The sequence below is a fragment of the Sebastes umbrosus genome, chromosome 22 (genome assembly GCF_015220745.1).
Source record: "Sebastes umbrosus isolate fSebUmb1 chromosome 22, fSebUmb1.pri, whole genome shotgun sequence".
Classification (NCBI taxonomy): Eukaryota; Metazoa; Chordata; class Actinopteri; order Perciformes; family Sebastidae; genus Sebastes; species Sebastes umbrosus.
The window spans coordinates 9,524,452-9,539,501 of NC_051290.1; the positions used below are offsets into that span (position 1 = coordinate 9,524,452).

General features: G+C 41.9%; 1 protein-coding gene across 1 annotated transcript in view; it reads left to right on the top strand.

The window, feature by feature from the left end:
- The first annotated feature begins 1,044 nt into the window (after window positions 1-1,044).
- The window catches only part of ablim2 (actin binding LIM protein family, member 2), a 102,461-nt gene continuing 88,455 nt past the window's right edge, over window positions 1,045-15,050 (top strand). The window contains exon 1 of the mRNA XM_037757771.1: window positions 1,045-1,403. Within this exon, the coding sequence (XP_037613699.1) occupies window positions 1,391-1,403 (13 nt within the window). The 5' untranslated portion in view covers window positions 1,045-1,390. The remainder of the gene's footprint in view (window positions 1,404-15,050) is intronic.

Sequence of the window (15,050 nt, forward strand, 5' to 3'; positions counted from 1 at the left end):
TGTTAAACAGTGTTGGCCGCGGTCGGAGGACGCGGGGAAGACCGTAGCTTTGGTCTCCAGGGCCGGAGTCTCTGCTGTACTCTGTTCCTCTGCCTGCCTGCCTTCACTCAGCTCGCTCCACCTCACGTGCATTTGCGCTCACTACACACTGTAGAAGACTTCGTAGGTCTGAGAATATCTAGTGAATGTACAGTGGACGTTTGTGCAGAAATAACTGCTGCAGCTCCTCCAGACCAACAGAGGTTTCCCGTGTCTTGTGAAGTGACGGGGCTCCGCAACGAGAAACGTTATCGTCTCCGACCGGGTGCCGGTGTCTCCCCTATTCCCTCCGGCCGCGGTCGGGAGGCTGAAGCAGGAAAAGCCAACACTATGATCAGCATTGATTCATGGATAGACCTTTGTCTGGTCAGCTAACATTACTGCCAAGCAGGTGAAATATAGAGTGATATTGTGGTTTTACACACGTAGGCAAAGTTGTTGGTAACGTTGCGTTAAAGAGAGAAAAACCCACAATGGTCACTGAAATAACTTGAAACTGACAAAAGTAATAATAAATAAAAATTTACTGAAAATGAACTAATGAAAATCAGACATTGTTTTTGAATTGTGGTTCAACAGAATCATTTTAAAAAACAAACTAATGAAACTGGCCTGGACCTTTAACGGCGTGCTAAGTTTCTACAACCTCCCGACTCGACCTGAGAAGACAACGGCCGGTAAATATACGCCGGGCTAATTTCACCATCTCTTCTCACACTAAGGTCTGCGGCAGACACTTCGCCACTGACCAGCTCATAGAGCCAACAACAATTAATGGTCGAAGACGGCTTGTTAAAGGTGCTGTACCGATGCTATTTGAATGGAATAGCTATTAAATTAAATTTATTTATTTTGCACAATTTAAGACTTTACAACATAAAAAAAAGAATAATATAAAGTGCAGGAAGAGGCTTTATTGGATTTCTCCAATAAAGACTTTTATTTTGACATGCCACACTGGAACCACTATGCACTCTGCTGTGCGTCTTGACTGTAGTCGCGTCTCTCCACAGTGCGCCCACACCCAACCTGCACTGTCTGCTGTACAGAGAGGCAGCGCAGCTCTGCAGTGTATGCGGGACTTTGTCTTTGGTGTGGCCGTTTTGGAGGAGATCTCTGCGGCATCAGCAGCCAGGGGACCAGCGGGGACCACAGGGGACAACCTGTCTCTCTCTCTGCACCACTAACCGTGGAGACATCTCCTCCATTCATTGTGTGCTGGCTGGCACTGAGAGGTGGTGCGCTCTGCAGGCTGCTGGCATCATCATCAACACCCATGTCCTGTCAATGTGGATAGTGGGCTTATTTACTGAGCATCATCTGACTGGAGAACACACATCTGACTGGCACCATGAGCAGCACTGGTAAGAGCATCTTTACTGTACATTATTACACTCCTCATGCATACTGGGTGTATTCATGTTAACAGCCTAGGGAACAATAACATATGGCTTCCAATGTTGAATAATGAGTCTGTGGTTGCACAATGTGTCACCTGTTTTTGGCTGCACAATCATATTCCTCTGTGTAAAATGTGATGCATTTGTAATATGCATCACCTTCTATAGGCCTGGGTGTTGTTATCATGCATCTGCTAATGCAGGCAGCAGCATCAGATCAGGGTGCACCCAAATAAGTGATGCTATATACAGTTAACATTGATTGTTGTTGTCTGATGTAAAGACACAGACTCAAATGTGTCCCTGTCATAATAAGGGCTGATTATGAGACAGCAGGTACTGTAGAAAGGCTCACAGTGGGTCTGTCTGGTGACTCTGGACTCCTGGTGGTGGTGGTGGTGGTGGTGGTGGTGGTGCTGCTGTCACACCTGGCTTTGTCCCCAGGACAAACATGAGGCTGGTCTTCATGTGAAGCATGTGTGCTGTCATGTCCTGCAGCAACAGCACTGCACTGTTTGTTCTAGATGTAAATAACATGTAGTTTGTGCTCAAGCTGACATAGGACATGAGTTACAAAACATCCCAATATCAAAGATTATCTTTTTTTTTTTTTTCAGTTTTAGGGTGTAGTTGTGATTGAAATGTCATAAAGAATAATGTCAAAGAATGTTTTATGAATTATGTAACTTAAACATGCAGTAGGCAGAATGTTTTTGGCATCATTGGGTTAGGGTTATAGGCATGTAGTGATGACAGTTACAGTTCCTCTCCAGGGAAGGAAATGTAAGAAACTGCGTTGTCCTCTTAAACCTGCAGTATAGGCAGAATGTTTTTGGCATCATTGGGCAAAAAAATCCATAATAACCTTTCAGCATATTGTAATTCAAGTGTTCTGATAGAAAACTAGACTTCTGCACCTCCTCATGGCTCTGTTTTCAGGCTTTAAACAATCTAGCCCGTGACAGGAGACTCTGGCCAATCACAGGTCATTTCAGAGAGAGAGAGAGAGTGTTTCTATTGGCTGTGCTCCGGCTGGTGGGCAGTGCTTGGTATTTCCTCAACTGGTCTCAACATGGCAGGCGGGTCACAAACTTTCTCATTTTTACAGATAGACAGCACACTACAAGATGTTTCTGAAAACATTTGAGGAGAGAAATAGACATTTTATAGGTAGTTTGAACTTTAAAATTGGATTATTAATTAGATTATTGGAATGATCTAACTGGCCGCCGGTTTGAGCTGAACTTTTGTCGGGCGCTGTGCTTGATACGGTCTGTTTCTGGTTATTCCTGTAGTTCGCTTTGAAAGCACAGCAATGGACGAGGAACAGGTGATTCGTAAAGTTGAAATGAGTACTTATCTATACCGTTCGATACCTCCTCATTTCACTACAAAAACCTAAATAAGGTGGCACTGGCTGGAGGGAGATCGCCAGATAGTTAACTGGCTATATTGTATGTAATTTCCAGTAAATATAACAGTATAAAACCTGTGTTGAGAGCAATTAGCCTACCACTCACCCATCTTTTAAGTGGTTATGTCTCCAGTCTGATAGAGATATAAGGAATCTCTGACAGCTACAATGTATCTCCCACTTGGCGAAAGCAACAAGAGAAATGTCGAAATGGCTCCATAGCCATCATTACTCGCAATTACATCCAATTAAAATCAGATATTAACTGTAATTCTGTCTATTCAGCAAATTCAAAATGAGCTTTACATGTCTGTTTGTATCTGGTTTCACCTGGCACACACCACAAATATGTAATATGATAAAAGAAAATACTGTAGTTAAAATTAAGCATGACAAAAATGCAAGAAATGGGGGCAACCATACTAATATGAATGAGGCTTTTCTCATTCTGCCGACACTGTAAATGCAGCATAACATTGACCCTTGCATAGAGTATGCAAAGGAAATTCCCCATCTGATTTACTAATTTAGAAATTCCGGCATTCGACTTTGCAATAAATCTTGTCAAAACCAAAAGTATAAGATATCACTGGGGACAGAGATTGGAGCCCATTAACGAATCTAGCTCTTCAGAAACAGAAAGTATGGATAGCCCCTGGTGTTTAATGAGGAGACCCATATTGCTATGCAGCGCTGCTGGAGCTGTTAATGAGAGTACTGCAGCTTGTCTGGGAGTAAAGAGAGGAGAAATTCATTAGCACACGGCTGTAAACTGCAACTGAAAGAGACAAACAAGGGACATTGTCTGGAACTTTGTCTGTCTCCTTTTTAGAAGTTTGACCTTTGAACTTTGGAAGAATGTCGCGTGGATGTGTGAGTGGAAATTCAGGTCGGATCTTCTCTACATGTGTATGATGACAGCAGGTCTCTACATGTATGGATAAACTGTATCAGGTGTGTACAGATTTCAATATAGCTGTCTAGTTATGTAGCTAGCCTGTATAGAGGGGTTGTATAGTGACTTATACAGTGGTGGTTTGCTTTCTTTACTTCAAAACACAGTAGAAAAGCTCATCTTGCTGCAATTGGGTGTCCAATTTCAAGTGACCCAGGCCCTGTAAACCAAAGTTACATGGACTTTTATGTAAATGTAGCAATCTGTTTTGGTGATTTTTTGGGGGAATTTGTGTTTTGGGATTGTTTCCTTTTATTAGGTTCAGTTTAGAGTGGCACATGGGAATGAACTTCCCAACCTTTCCAGTCCTGACTGTGACTTTCCTGTGCCCACCTGGTCCTGTCTGTGACCCCATCCTGTCCCAATCTTGTCACTTTTATTCTACATAATATGTTTCTGTCCAGAGTAATTATATAGCTTTATCTCATATAAAATGGATATGCCAGAATATATTTGGCCACACTATCCAATAAAATTATTAGCCCCAAAAAGGATGTTATATTATTGTTTCAATGGGTAAAAATCATAGATTGTGCAATATATAAGAACTGGACGTAGCCACTGTGACATCACCCATTGGTTTGTGGACTACGAAGCCTCAAGTTTGGCATTTTGGCCGTCACCATGTTGTTTTTTTGGAACCAGATGTGACCATATTTGGACAATGGCAAAGACTGATTATTGCCAAGAAGTGAAAGTCAGTCGTTCATTCCATTGCAACGTCAGTGCCCAGCAGCAAAGCTGCGCTTCCACCATTTTGGACTGAAAGCGACTACCAGACGCCAGTAAAACGTCCGCCTAAAAAGTGAGATACAAAAGTAAAACAAAATTATTTCTAAGCTATTATCATATTCTACCAAAATGGCCTGTGTTGAACAATAAACTATCACAGTTTCGTCACTTTAGTACAACCGAACGCCTAATCCCGGAGTCTGTGGACCCGCTTGGAGATCGCATTGAAACAGGAAATGCATTCTTTAATTTGTTGTTGCCGTACAGGCTTGTTTACACGCAGTGAATATTTCCATCGACTGGCGATTTTTAAGCACTGGCATCCTACTAAAATCCTCTGTGAGCCCATGGGATTCTTGGATAAAATACCAGCCCTAAATTCAGATGATGTTCTCCTAAAAGAGACGAAGAAGAAGAAGAAGTAAAAAGACACTTCTCTCCTTGAGAAATAAACACAAGATCTGTATATTTACAGGCGTCTCAGTGTGGCGGCTTAGTAAAATCTTTGTTTGACATTGTTTACCTCGTCCAACCACAGGAGTGGTGCACTGGAGTTTAAATAAAGCTCTCAGAACAGGCTTGGCATGAACACGCCCTGAGAGAAATCAATGTGCAGGCCGGTCTGCATTCTTTCAATTCCAGAAAAACATGTTAATACACTTTAGTTGATCACTAACTGCATGGGTTTGTGTGTAGCTCTCAGGTATACCTCCTTTAGCTGAGACACATTGAGCCCCCTAACCACAGGGGATAATTGTCATTGACTGATAGGGAGGGATGACGGTAGAATAGCCTGTTAATTCCAGCTCAGATTACTGCCTCAAGTCACATAAAGAGAAGTCTGATCAATACTGATTCTCAAGCTCAACAGATTCCACGTAAAGACCAAAAACCCTACAACTCATTATTGCTGCTTTAGTTCAATGTTTTAAGTCACTGCAGAACATCCTCGACCGAGAGAATTACCAACATTAGTAGCAGCTACTCCTGGTTAAGTACTAGTTAGTGAGCAATTACATCCACCTACAAACACATACAGTATATTATTATCTGTTGGCAGTAAGGCATGGTTCCCTCCGGCTCTGTCCCGTTAAATCATGTGTGTCACAAGTCATTTGTTGCAGCAGTGTGCAGGAGTTTTGCACTAAAAAGACATGTGCCTCCAGGGTGTGTGTGCTTTGCTGTGTGTTCTCTGTCAGGAATGATGATATATATATGTAAATTTGTGCTGTTTGTGCTTGTTGAAGTGTTACTGAGTTCATCTGTTTATGTGTGTGTGTGTGAGGATACATTGGTGTGTGATTGTCTGATTAATCGCAAATTAATCTCACATTTTTTATCTGTTCAAAATGTACCTTAAAGGGAGATTTGTCAAGTATTTAATACTCTTATCAACATGGGATTGTGCAAATATGCTGCTTTATGCAAATGTATGTATATATTTATTATTGGAAATAAAATAACAACACAAAACAATGACAAATATTGTCCAGAAACCCTCACAGGTACTGCATTTAGCATAAAAATATGCTCAAATCATAACATGGCAAACTGAAGCCCAACAGGCAACAACAGCTGTCAGTGTGTCAGTGTGCTGACTTGACTATGACTTGCCCCAAACTGTATGTGATTATCATAAAGTGGGCATGTCTGTAAAGGGGAGACTCGTGGGTACCCATAGAACCCATTTTCATTCACATATCATGAGGTCAGAGGTCAAGGGACTCCTTTGAAAATGGCCATGACAGTTTTTCCTCGCCATAATTTTGCATAACTTTGGAGGGTTATTTAAGTTCCTTCCCGACAAGCTAGTATGACATGGTTGGCACCGATGGATTCCTTAGATAGTTTCATATGATACCAGTATCTTCACTCTAGCTTTAAAACTTGCTACAGCCAAAAAATTGCAAGTTGCGTTAATGCGTTAAAGAAATTAGTGGTGTTAAAACGGACTTGCGTTAACGCGTTATTATCGTGTTAACTTTGACAGCCCTAGTGCAGACAACATTATCTATCATAAAGTATCACATATTTACTTCATCACCTCCGCCCATCCCCATTTAATTTTGCAATTTAATATTTAAATGTTGTGTTTCCCAGTTGCTCCAGCTGTGTAAGTCATGCTCTCACTGCTGCAGTGGTGGCCCAGGCTGCTGTAGGAAATAACAGTGGGCACAACTGATGGGTAGATCCGGACTGCAGTCAGGCTGACACCACAGCTCCCACTGGGATAAACACTGGCTGACCTCACTGGTGCTAAGCTGCTGTACTGGGGCCACACACACACACACACAGTCACACACACATGCATACACACAGTAGTAATTAAACCTGCAATGTGGTGTGGGCGTGTGACATTTCCCTGCAGCCTGCTGTTTTACATGGGCCTTTGATGAATGCAGGAATGGACGTGATGTTTATTCTATATGACTCCACAAACTGAACAGTTTGGTCACGTCACAGTTTTCGATGAGCATAGCTGATATTAATGGATTGAAGCTGATCTAATACTGTACTCATTTATACTGGGACACTGACTCAGTTGCACTAACATTAACAATATGCTTATTTTCCATTTACCATAGTCATAGGATAAGATCAATATCAACTTCTTGATATCTGCAAAGATGTCGGTGTGTTTAGCCTCAGCTCAGAAACCTGGAAGCAGAGGAAACTGCTATCCTACCTCAATCAAAAGCAACAATTGATATACGTATTACAAGTGAACTGCAGTATCAAAACAACAGACGTAAAATATTTCATTCAAAAAGAAATGAGCACCCTTAGGCTTTCCTGCTTTTCTCGTGTCATATCCATTGAGTCATACTTTATTCATTCCTTCACTGCATACCTCACAGATCCAGCATGCAGTATTAATTGAGTCTTCTGTGTTGAACATGCTGAGTGGGTGACATTTAGGTGTGACAGTAGCCATCAGTGTCAGCCATGCATTTTACAGGGAGATATTTTACAGGCTGTGTTCAAGCGGCCGTGGCATGTCGATTAAATAAGTGCGGCTGTGTATTAGCTGACATTATAGGGGAACTATGATTCTTGCGAGTGTAGCAGCTAAGTTAGCTTTACACCAACAGAAAGCTTATTTTATTATCATTAAGTTATTTATCCTGGTGGATGTGGTTGATGTCTACATCAGTGCTGCCAATTTTCTTAACTTTTCATTGAATCTAGGTTACTGTTTGGATAGTAACTGTTTGCTGAAACTGTCTACTGCCCAATTGGGAATGGGTGATGTGTAATGTCATGGTGAACTGAATTGTTCCTTACTTTTTGTGAAGTTTCCCCATGCGGGGCTGACAGAAGGTTTAAAACTTGGAGCAAATTTAAATTAGTAGTAGTATTAGGTGGCTGGTCTAGCCACAGCAAGAAGCTGGAACATCAGGAAAACTGCAGAGATGAAGATTTTTGCTGCCCATATTACTGGTTTCTCCTGCTTGATATGATCAGACGTCCTACTTTGTCCAGTATTATCCCGGTTTCAAGCTGGGTGTTCCGAGTCCCAACAAATATCTGTAAAACACTCAAATGTTCCGGTTTTCAACAGTCACGACCAAATTGTCCTGATTTTCACTCGGGCTGCAACTAACGATTATTTTCATTGTCGGTTCATCTGTTGATTATTTTCTCGATTAATCGATTAGTTGTTTGGTCTGTAAAATGTCAGAAAATGGTCTCCAACGATATGTCTAAATGCTGTTTCAGTGGAGTGAGTTTGACTTTTTGTGTATTCTCGTGACCTATAAATCTTACAAATCTTCATACAGAATTCATGATGCACAGCAGAGGGTTATATACACTCATGTATGAACAGACGCACAGAAACAAACGTCTTATTCAGTTCACTGAGCTCTGGATTGGACACCATTATAAATAACTAACAATGTTCCCTTTACCAATGGATCAAATGAAATCTATTCTCACCCCCCTATTTGATCTAACGGATACTAAAGCATCTCACAATCTTTCACCGTCTATATGGAAGTCTGTACTCGAGGCTGCAATCTGACAAAACGTTTTATGCTATAGAGGCATCTCTCTGGGACTGGAGGCACTGGCAGAAATAACTTCCAACATACCATCCAACTGTCCGTCCACCCACCTATGTTAAGCTGCGTATCCGGATCTGGGTGGCCACAGACTTGGCAAGGTACAGATGTCCTTGTCTCTGGTCACATGCTTTGGAAATGTCCATTGCCAGATTGGAATCCATGTAATCCATCCGGTGTGTTCTGGGTCCGTCCAGGGGTCTTCTTTCTGTTAGACATGCTCAGAATACCTCTACAGGGAGGTGTCCGGGGGCATCCTGGTGAGTCCTTTATGGGGATCAAATCTTGGACCACCTCAACTGACTCCTTTCGATACGAAGGAGTCAGAGAGCAGATGTTCTTCTCTGAGCTCCTTCTGGATTCTGTGATGACGGAAACTTATTTTGTCTTCTGAATCTTCCATGAGCGCAGCTTAGAACGTAGAGTCACCGGTCAATCAAGAACTTTGCATTCAGGCTCAGTTCCCTTTTCATCACAGCAGTCCTGTGTAATGACCGCATCACAGCAAACGCCACAGCCATCCAAAATTTTGACCTCACTTGTGACCTTGAGGCAGTAAACTACTTCTCATTAAACTAAACCTATAAGGGTTGTTCTAGAAACGTCCAAATTGTGATGGATTGGGCGAAGTGTTATTGAAAATGATTGGGGATATCCATGATTCCTAATGTAGCCTAGGATCTAGATATTGTACAAGATACAGTATGTGCATTTAGGACTATTCAAATATGTTTTTTTTAGCATACTTAACTGGTAGGAAAAGCTTGAAAAAGTCTCAAAGGTTAAAATCTCCATCATGGACCTCGAGATAGCAGGTATGATGAGACCTTGGAGTCCTTGAGTAAGGCACTCCCTTTAAGGCCCCTTGGTGGATTCCTGAAGGTGTCTTTAACTAGATCCTGACCGACATTGGATTTTTGAGGATTATGTACATTTTTGAGTGTTTAAATATCAGATAGAAATGTGTTTGTGAGGGTTCTCAGTCATCCAGATCACTTCTCATCCAAGAAGCTTCTTCAGTTCTGAAGAAGCTTCTTGGATGAGAAGTGAAACATCTTCAAGAATCTAAACCAAGTCCAGTTGCTGCTGATTTTTAACCCTTACTCGGATCAGATAGAAACATATTTTCCAATATTCTTTTCTTAGTTTGTGCTTGATTCCTGATTCCTGATTTGCTCACAAGGTTAATATAAATCAGTGCTAATCCTTTGCGACAAGTTCAACTTTTGTGGAAATTTGTGCCGTTGACCAATAGCAAACTTGCCTTGTAGAGTCCTTTGAGGAACAAAAGAGCTGGAGAGTCGACACCACCAAGCCATATTATTTAGAAATATGCTGTCAATGTATTTCACATCCGCTCTGTCTCTCTAGCTGCCAACATACTGTATAGTGATCCTACAGGGACGGCAGTTTATGATGGAATGTGTCCCTATAATAGCTCGGCAACAATGTTAATGCGATGAACATATGTGTGCTGGAGCTATTTGTAGGCACAGTGAAGAAACAGGACATGTTGTCCTTTGTCTTTTTCAAATGCATCATGGGAAATGTGTGCAGCTACCTTGAGAGCTAACTCTGCACTTAAACACCTGGATCAGATTACTGCTATGTTGGGAGAAGAAGAGAGACGCAAAGATCAATGAGCTTCGGTGAATTATTCATCAATTCTCTTTCTCCTGAGTGTGTGATTGATCGTTCCTGGAGACCGGATTGTTGTCTGTGGCCGTCCAATGCATGGATGTATAAAGAGAACTGGATACAGCGTTGCCATTTCCTCTCCTTCTTTGTCTCCTCTTCTCTCATCATATCTTCTATTTCCTTTCCTTTCCTTTTCCTCTGGTTTCCTCTCCTTCTTTGTCTCCTCCTCTCTCATCACATCTTCTATTTCCTTTCCTTTCCTTTTCCTCTCCTTTCCTCTCCTTCTTTGTCCCCTCTTCTATTTCCTTTCCTTTCCTTTTCCTCTCCTTTCCTCTCCTTCTTTGTCTCCTCTTCTCTCATCATATATTATTCCTTTCCTTTCCTTCCCCCAGTGAGTGATCCAATTAACCAGATTAACACACTTGTTTTCATTAAAGAGTGGGAGCCTACAGTAAATGTGGGTCACACTAGTATTTCTTTGGCTGTTGATGCTCCGCTGCTCTCTGACTGGAGATGAAATGTTGTGAAGACAGAAATGTGCTTCATGTTTTGCTTCCCTGGTGATCACTTATCCTCAACATCAGCTTTAAAGTACACTACTGCTCCTCAGTCCGAAGCGCCGCTGTCAGTGTGTGTTGTATGTGTGTCTTTACTCATTAGGACCACATACGGATGGAAAATCCTAGTTTAGGATTACAACTTGAGTTACATTGAAGAGTAGAAAAGGAGTTTAGTTTGAGTTAAGGTTGTGTGTGAGAGCGTTTCTTCTCTCGTAGTGATTTTTGCTCCATTTGATTTACTAAATATTTGCTGTTGAACTGCAGGGTGTTCCCCCCCCCCCGTTTATATGCATACATAATCAAAATCAAGTGAGCAATAAGCATGCGTGCACACACAAACACACACACACACACACACACACACACACACACACACACACACACACATGCAGTATCAAATGACTTGTCATCTAATTTCTGTTTTGCACATCTGGAAAAACATTAGTTTTGCATAAAATGCATTGTTGTACTCTTAGGCTATAAACAAACTACACCACGGGGCTGTAAAGGCTGACGAGTCGGCGTGATGACGTTTAGTAGTCTCATTTAGCCACCTGTTATCAACCGCCTTTTTTAAGACACATAAAGGCTTCAAAATTCACGAGTGGGTTTTTTATTGAGGTATTTTATGTCGTATAAAAAAACGGTAAAATCTCTTCAGCTTGTGTTAACCACAGACCTTATTTCAGGCGTCTAACTAAAAACCCATTGACTTCCAGACGAGGGAAACAGGAAGTGCTAAAATGCTAACTCATTCCTGCAGGACTCTATTCCAGGTCAAACAGTTGCTGTAACAAGCTGGCTTCAGTCTGGAGTCTTCTCCTTCTCCTCTGGCACTCGTCCATCCATCCCTCCCTCACTGGTTGCCATTGGTTACAGCCTCATTTATCCTCCTCCTCTCTCCAATGAGAAGCTAGAGCTGACAGTGTGTGTGTGGGATGTCTGCCTGTTTATGGCGGATATATAATCTGGAGGGAGTTCCCTCCTGTTTACATGGATAAAAACACACATACACCACAAAAACACCCGCTTCCCACCACTGTAGAGGTTTGGATTTATGGTATCTACCTACAGCACTGTGTATTTCATCTAAGGGTGTATTTGCAAAAGCAGAACTAAATAACACTAATATACAGTTGCACCCACAAATCCATTCACACACCCATATACAGACCAGTGGGCACAGCCTAAATATCAAACTGCATCATATCCATCATTTCAAAAGTGGATGGCACTGATTGGTCCAGAGTTATAATTAGTGTCATCCCTATATAGTAGCAAACCAGTGTATCCTACTGTAGTTTTCATCAGTATGAATATGACCTGTATTTCTTGCTGTATTAGAAGTACAGTAAAGGGAAACCTTTTTGGGTTAAGTGGCACTTTGTTCACTTTAAAGGGTCCTTTTGGAGGTCTAAAGGTAAGCTGCTTTTTACTCACACACACACCATCCCACCTATAGCCTAACGTCCTCCTTTCAACTCAGCTTAATGACCTGGACTTGGGATTGGGGTCGATGGTGCACTGCAGAGGCACACACACATATATGCACACACTAACAAAGCTAGAGAGATAGACCCACATCTCCAGCCCTTATCCATTATCCACCTCTCCAGTATTCCCAGTATAGTGATATGGTCATCTGAGCCTTTGAAGTGAAGCTCTTTACGATCGTTCGCTTTAGTGCTGCAGGCTTCTAGCGCATTAACCTGCTCTATATAATGACCCAGTGGTTTCCTATTCGAGGTGGAACACGATTGATTAAGTCGTGTGCATACGGGACACGGTTGGCAATGATTGTAGGAAAATGCTTGGGAGTGGTGAGTGATATTATCTATATCAGGTCAAAGTCAAAAGGTCCTGAGGAGACCTTATCTCTATTTAGTACTTTGCATGCTTGAGTCTTAAAGAGCCATTTCTTGTTTATTACATTCCCAACAGTAATAACACCATTGTTCTCACCATGTTAATTGCTCTGGCAGTGCGCTGACATTGCTGAAATGTCTGTGTGTCTGTGCCAAGAAAGGTGAGCATTCAGACGATCAGACAGGTTGTAATTAAACCTTCAGGCTTGCAAAAGTCATTTGGAAGAAGAGGAAAGGTGAATAGTAGAATTAGAACAAAAAAGATATTTGTTGTAAACCCATAGACTCACTTCCTGGTTCAACTTTGACCTACCTGTTACCTTCCCAGCCTAGTGGAGCCAATGTCTGTTTGGGCGATCTCAGATGTACCTAGTCGTAGGTACTTGAGACTAACGGTGTTCCATTGTCCCAGGGATGGGTTTGGGATGCAGTAAACTCTCTATCTACGCACCCTATTTTTTCCCTGATAATGCTACTTTTTGAACAACAACTCCATGTTGAAATCGTCAGGACGAGAGCTAGTTAGCGTCAGCTGTCAGCTCCGCAGGACTGTGCTGCGTAATGGCTGCTAACAGACTGGCAATGCACCCGGAGCTTTTGGGAACTGCAAACAAACACCACAGTCTAGCTCAGAGAGAGAGTAGCTGAGTCTGAAGTTCATGGACAATGTGGGGTTTTTGTGCTTTTATCATGACCTACTGCTATTCAGAACAGTACTCTGATTCACTTTTATAAAGTTAGTTTGAGTACTAAAGTAAAGATGGAGCTTGGAGGTGAAGTGGGATGAATTTCTTTACAGATCTAGATGCTTCTCAGAAGTTATGAAATCAGGCTGCGTGTTGGTTTGAATCCCTGTACCAAATAGAAATATGGGTGAGAGGTGAAGATGCATAACCTCCAGCTGATGGAGGAAATGCAAACTCACTCTCTCCCTCTATGAAAGAGGAAGGTTTTTAGAGGAAAGGGTGAAAGGGAGACAGTCGTATTCATTCTGTGACTGTGAAGATGATTTTTTGTATGCTGAATTGAATCTATGCAGATGTCTGTCTCCCTGCCTTTCAGTGGTTTGTCTTGCCAAAGCTAGAAAAGATGCCCCAAGCTGAGCTATTTCTTACAGTATTTGTTCTCTTGGCAGATGCATTCAGTATCATGCAAGACTTGTTCATTGCAGAAAGTCGCTGCCAGATTAAGTCGGAGGGAAATAACAGCCGAGTCATTGGTTTTCAGTTGGTATTTTTTCACAACACAAATGGTATTTATTCAAAAGGCATAGATTCCTATGACAAAAGCAGAAAGTGAAATTTTTTATTATCATATTTGGTATTTCTGATCCTCGTAAATATCATCATGTATTGTCGCTTCATTATTTTGGCCTCGGCTGGAAGCGGCAGCGCTCTGTTGTTTTGGTCCTACTTTTGTTGTAGACGCCACTTGGCAGCTCCGGTGCTGGATGATTTGCAATGCAGATCCTGTGTCTTTTTCTTTCACACACACACACACACACACACACACACACACACAAGCAGTGCCTGATGCTGAGTCACATGGCCGAGTCCACCCTGCCTGCACGCTGTTCCCCCGAAGCTTCCTACCATTTACTGAGCACTTCCTTCGGTTTGTTCCAGCGATGATCCCTCACAGCTTCAGACGACAGGGAAAGAAAGAAGAGGAGAGGAACAGAGGATGTGTGAGAAAGAGAAAGAAGAGATGAAATGAGGCCATGCTCGCTGCTGCTCGGTCCCTCTGGCATGTCTCTCTGCTCGCTGACAATCAGCTCATTCTTTATACACTTCTCTGGTACATCCTGTCTGTTATTTTTAGTCGTCTTTAATAACCTCCTCTGTGCTGCTCCTGCTGATTTGGCCTGACAGAGTAAAGCCTTCACCTGCCATGTCATGCTGTGCCTGTAGTCCATCTACCAGGGTTCAAGTGACATCCTTTGTTTGTAGACCAATCCTAAAATCTCCAAAAGATGATAGATTGTAGTCTGGAGGGGTCAAGGGCTGTACCTTGTTGCAATGACGCTTTGAGCTAAATGCTAATGTCACCATGCAAACACATGTTAATATGCTGATGATGGTAGCATGTTCACCATGTGACCTTACTGTGTTAGTGTTTTAATATTTGCTAATTAGCACTAAACACAAAAAAAAACTACAGCTGAGGCTGATGGGGATGTCATTATTGTATAAGTATTAAATCATAAACCAAAGTATTTATTATTTCACTACGTATATGAAAACTTTGACCTGCTGGTGGAGCTAGATGAAAAGTCAGAAGATCACCAAAGTCACTAGGATTCATCCTCTGGGGACCATGAATGTCAGTACAAATGGCAATTTAATGGTAATCCATCCATTAAATGTTGAGATATTTCAGTCTG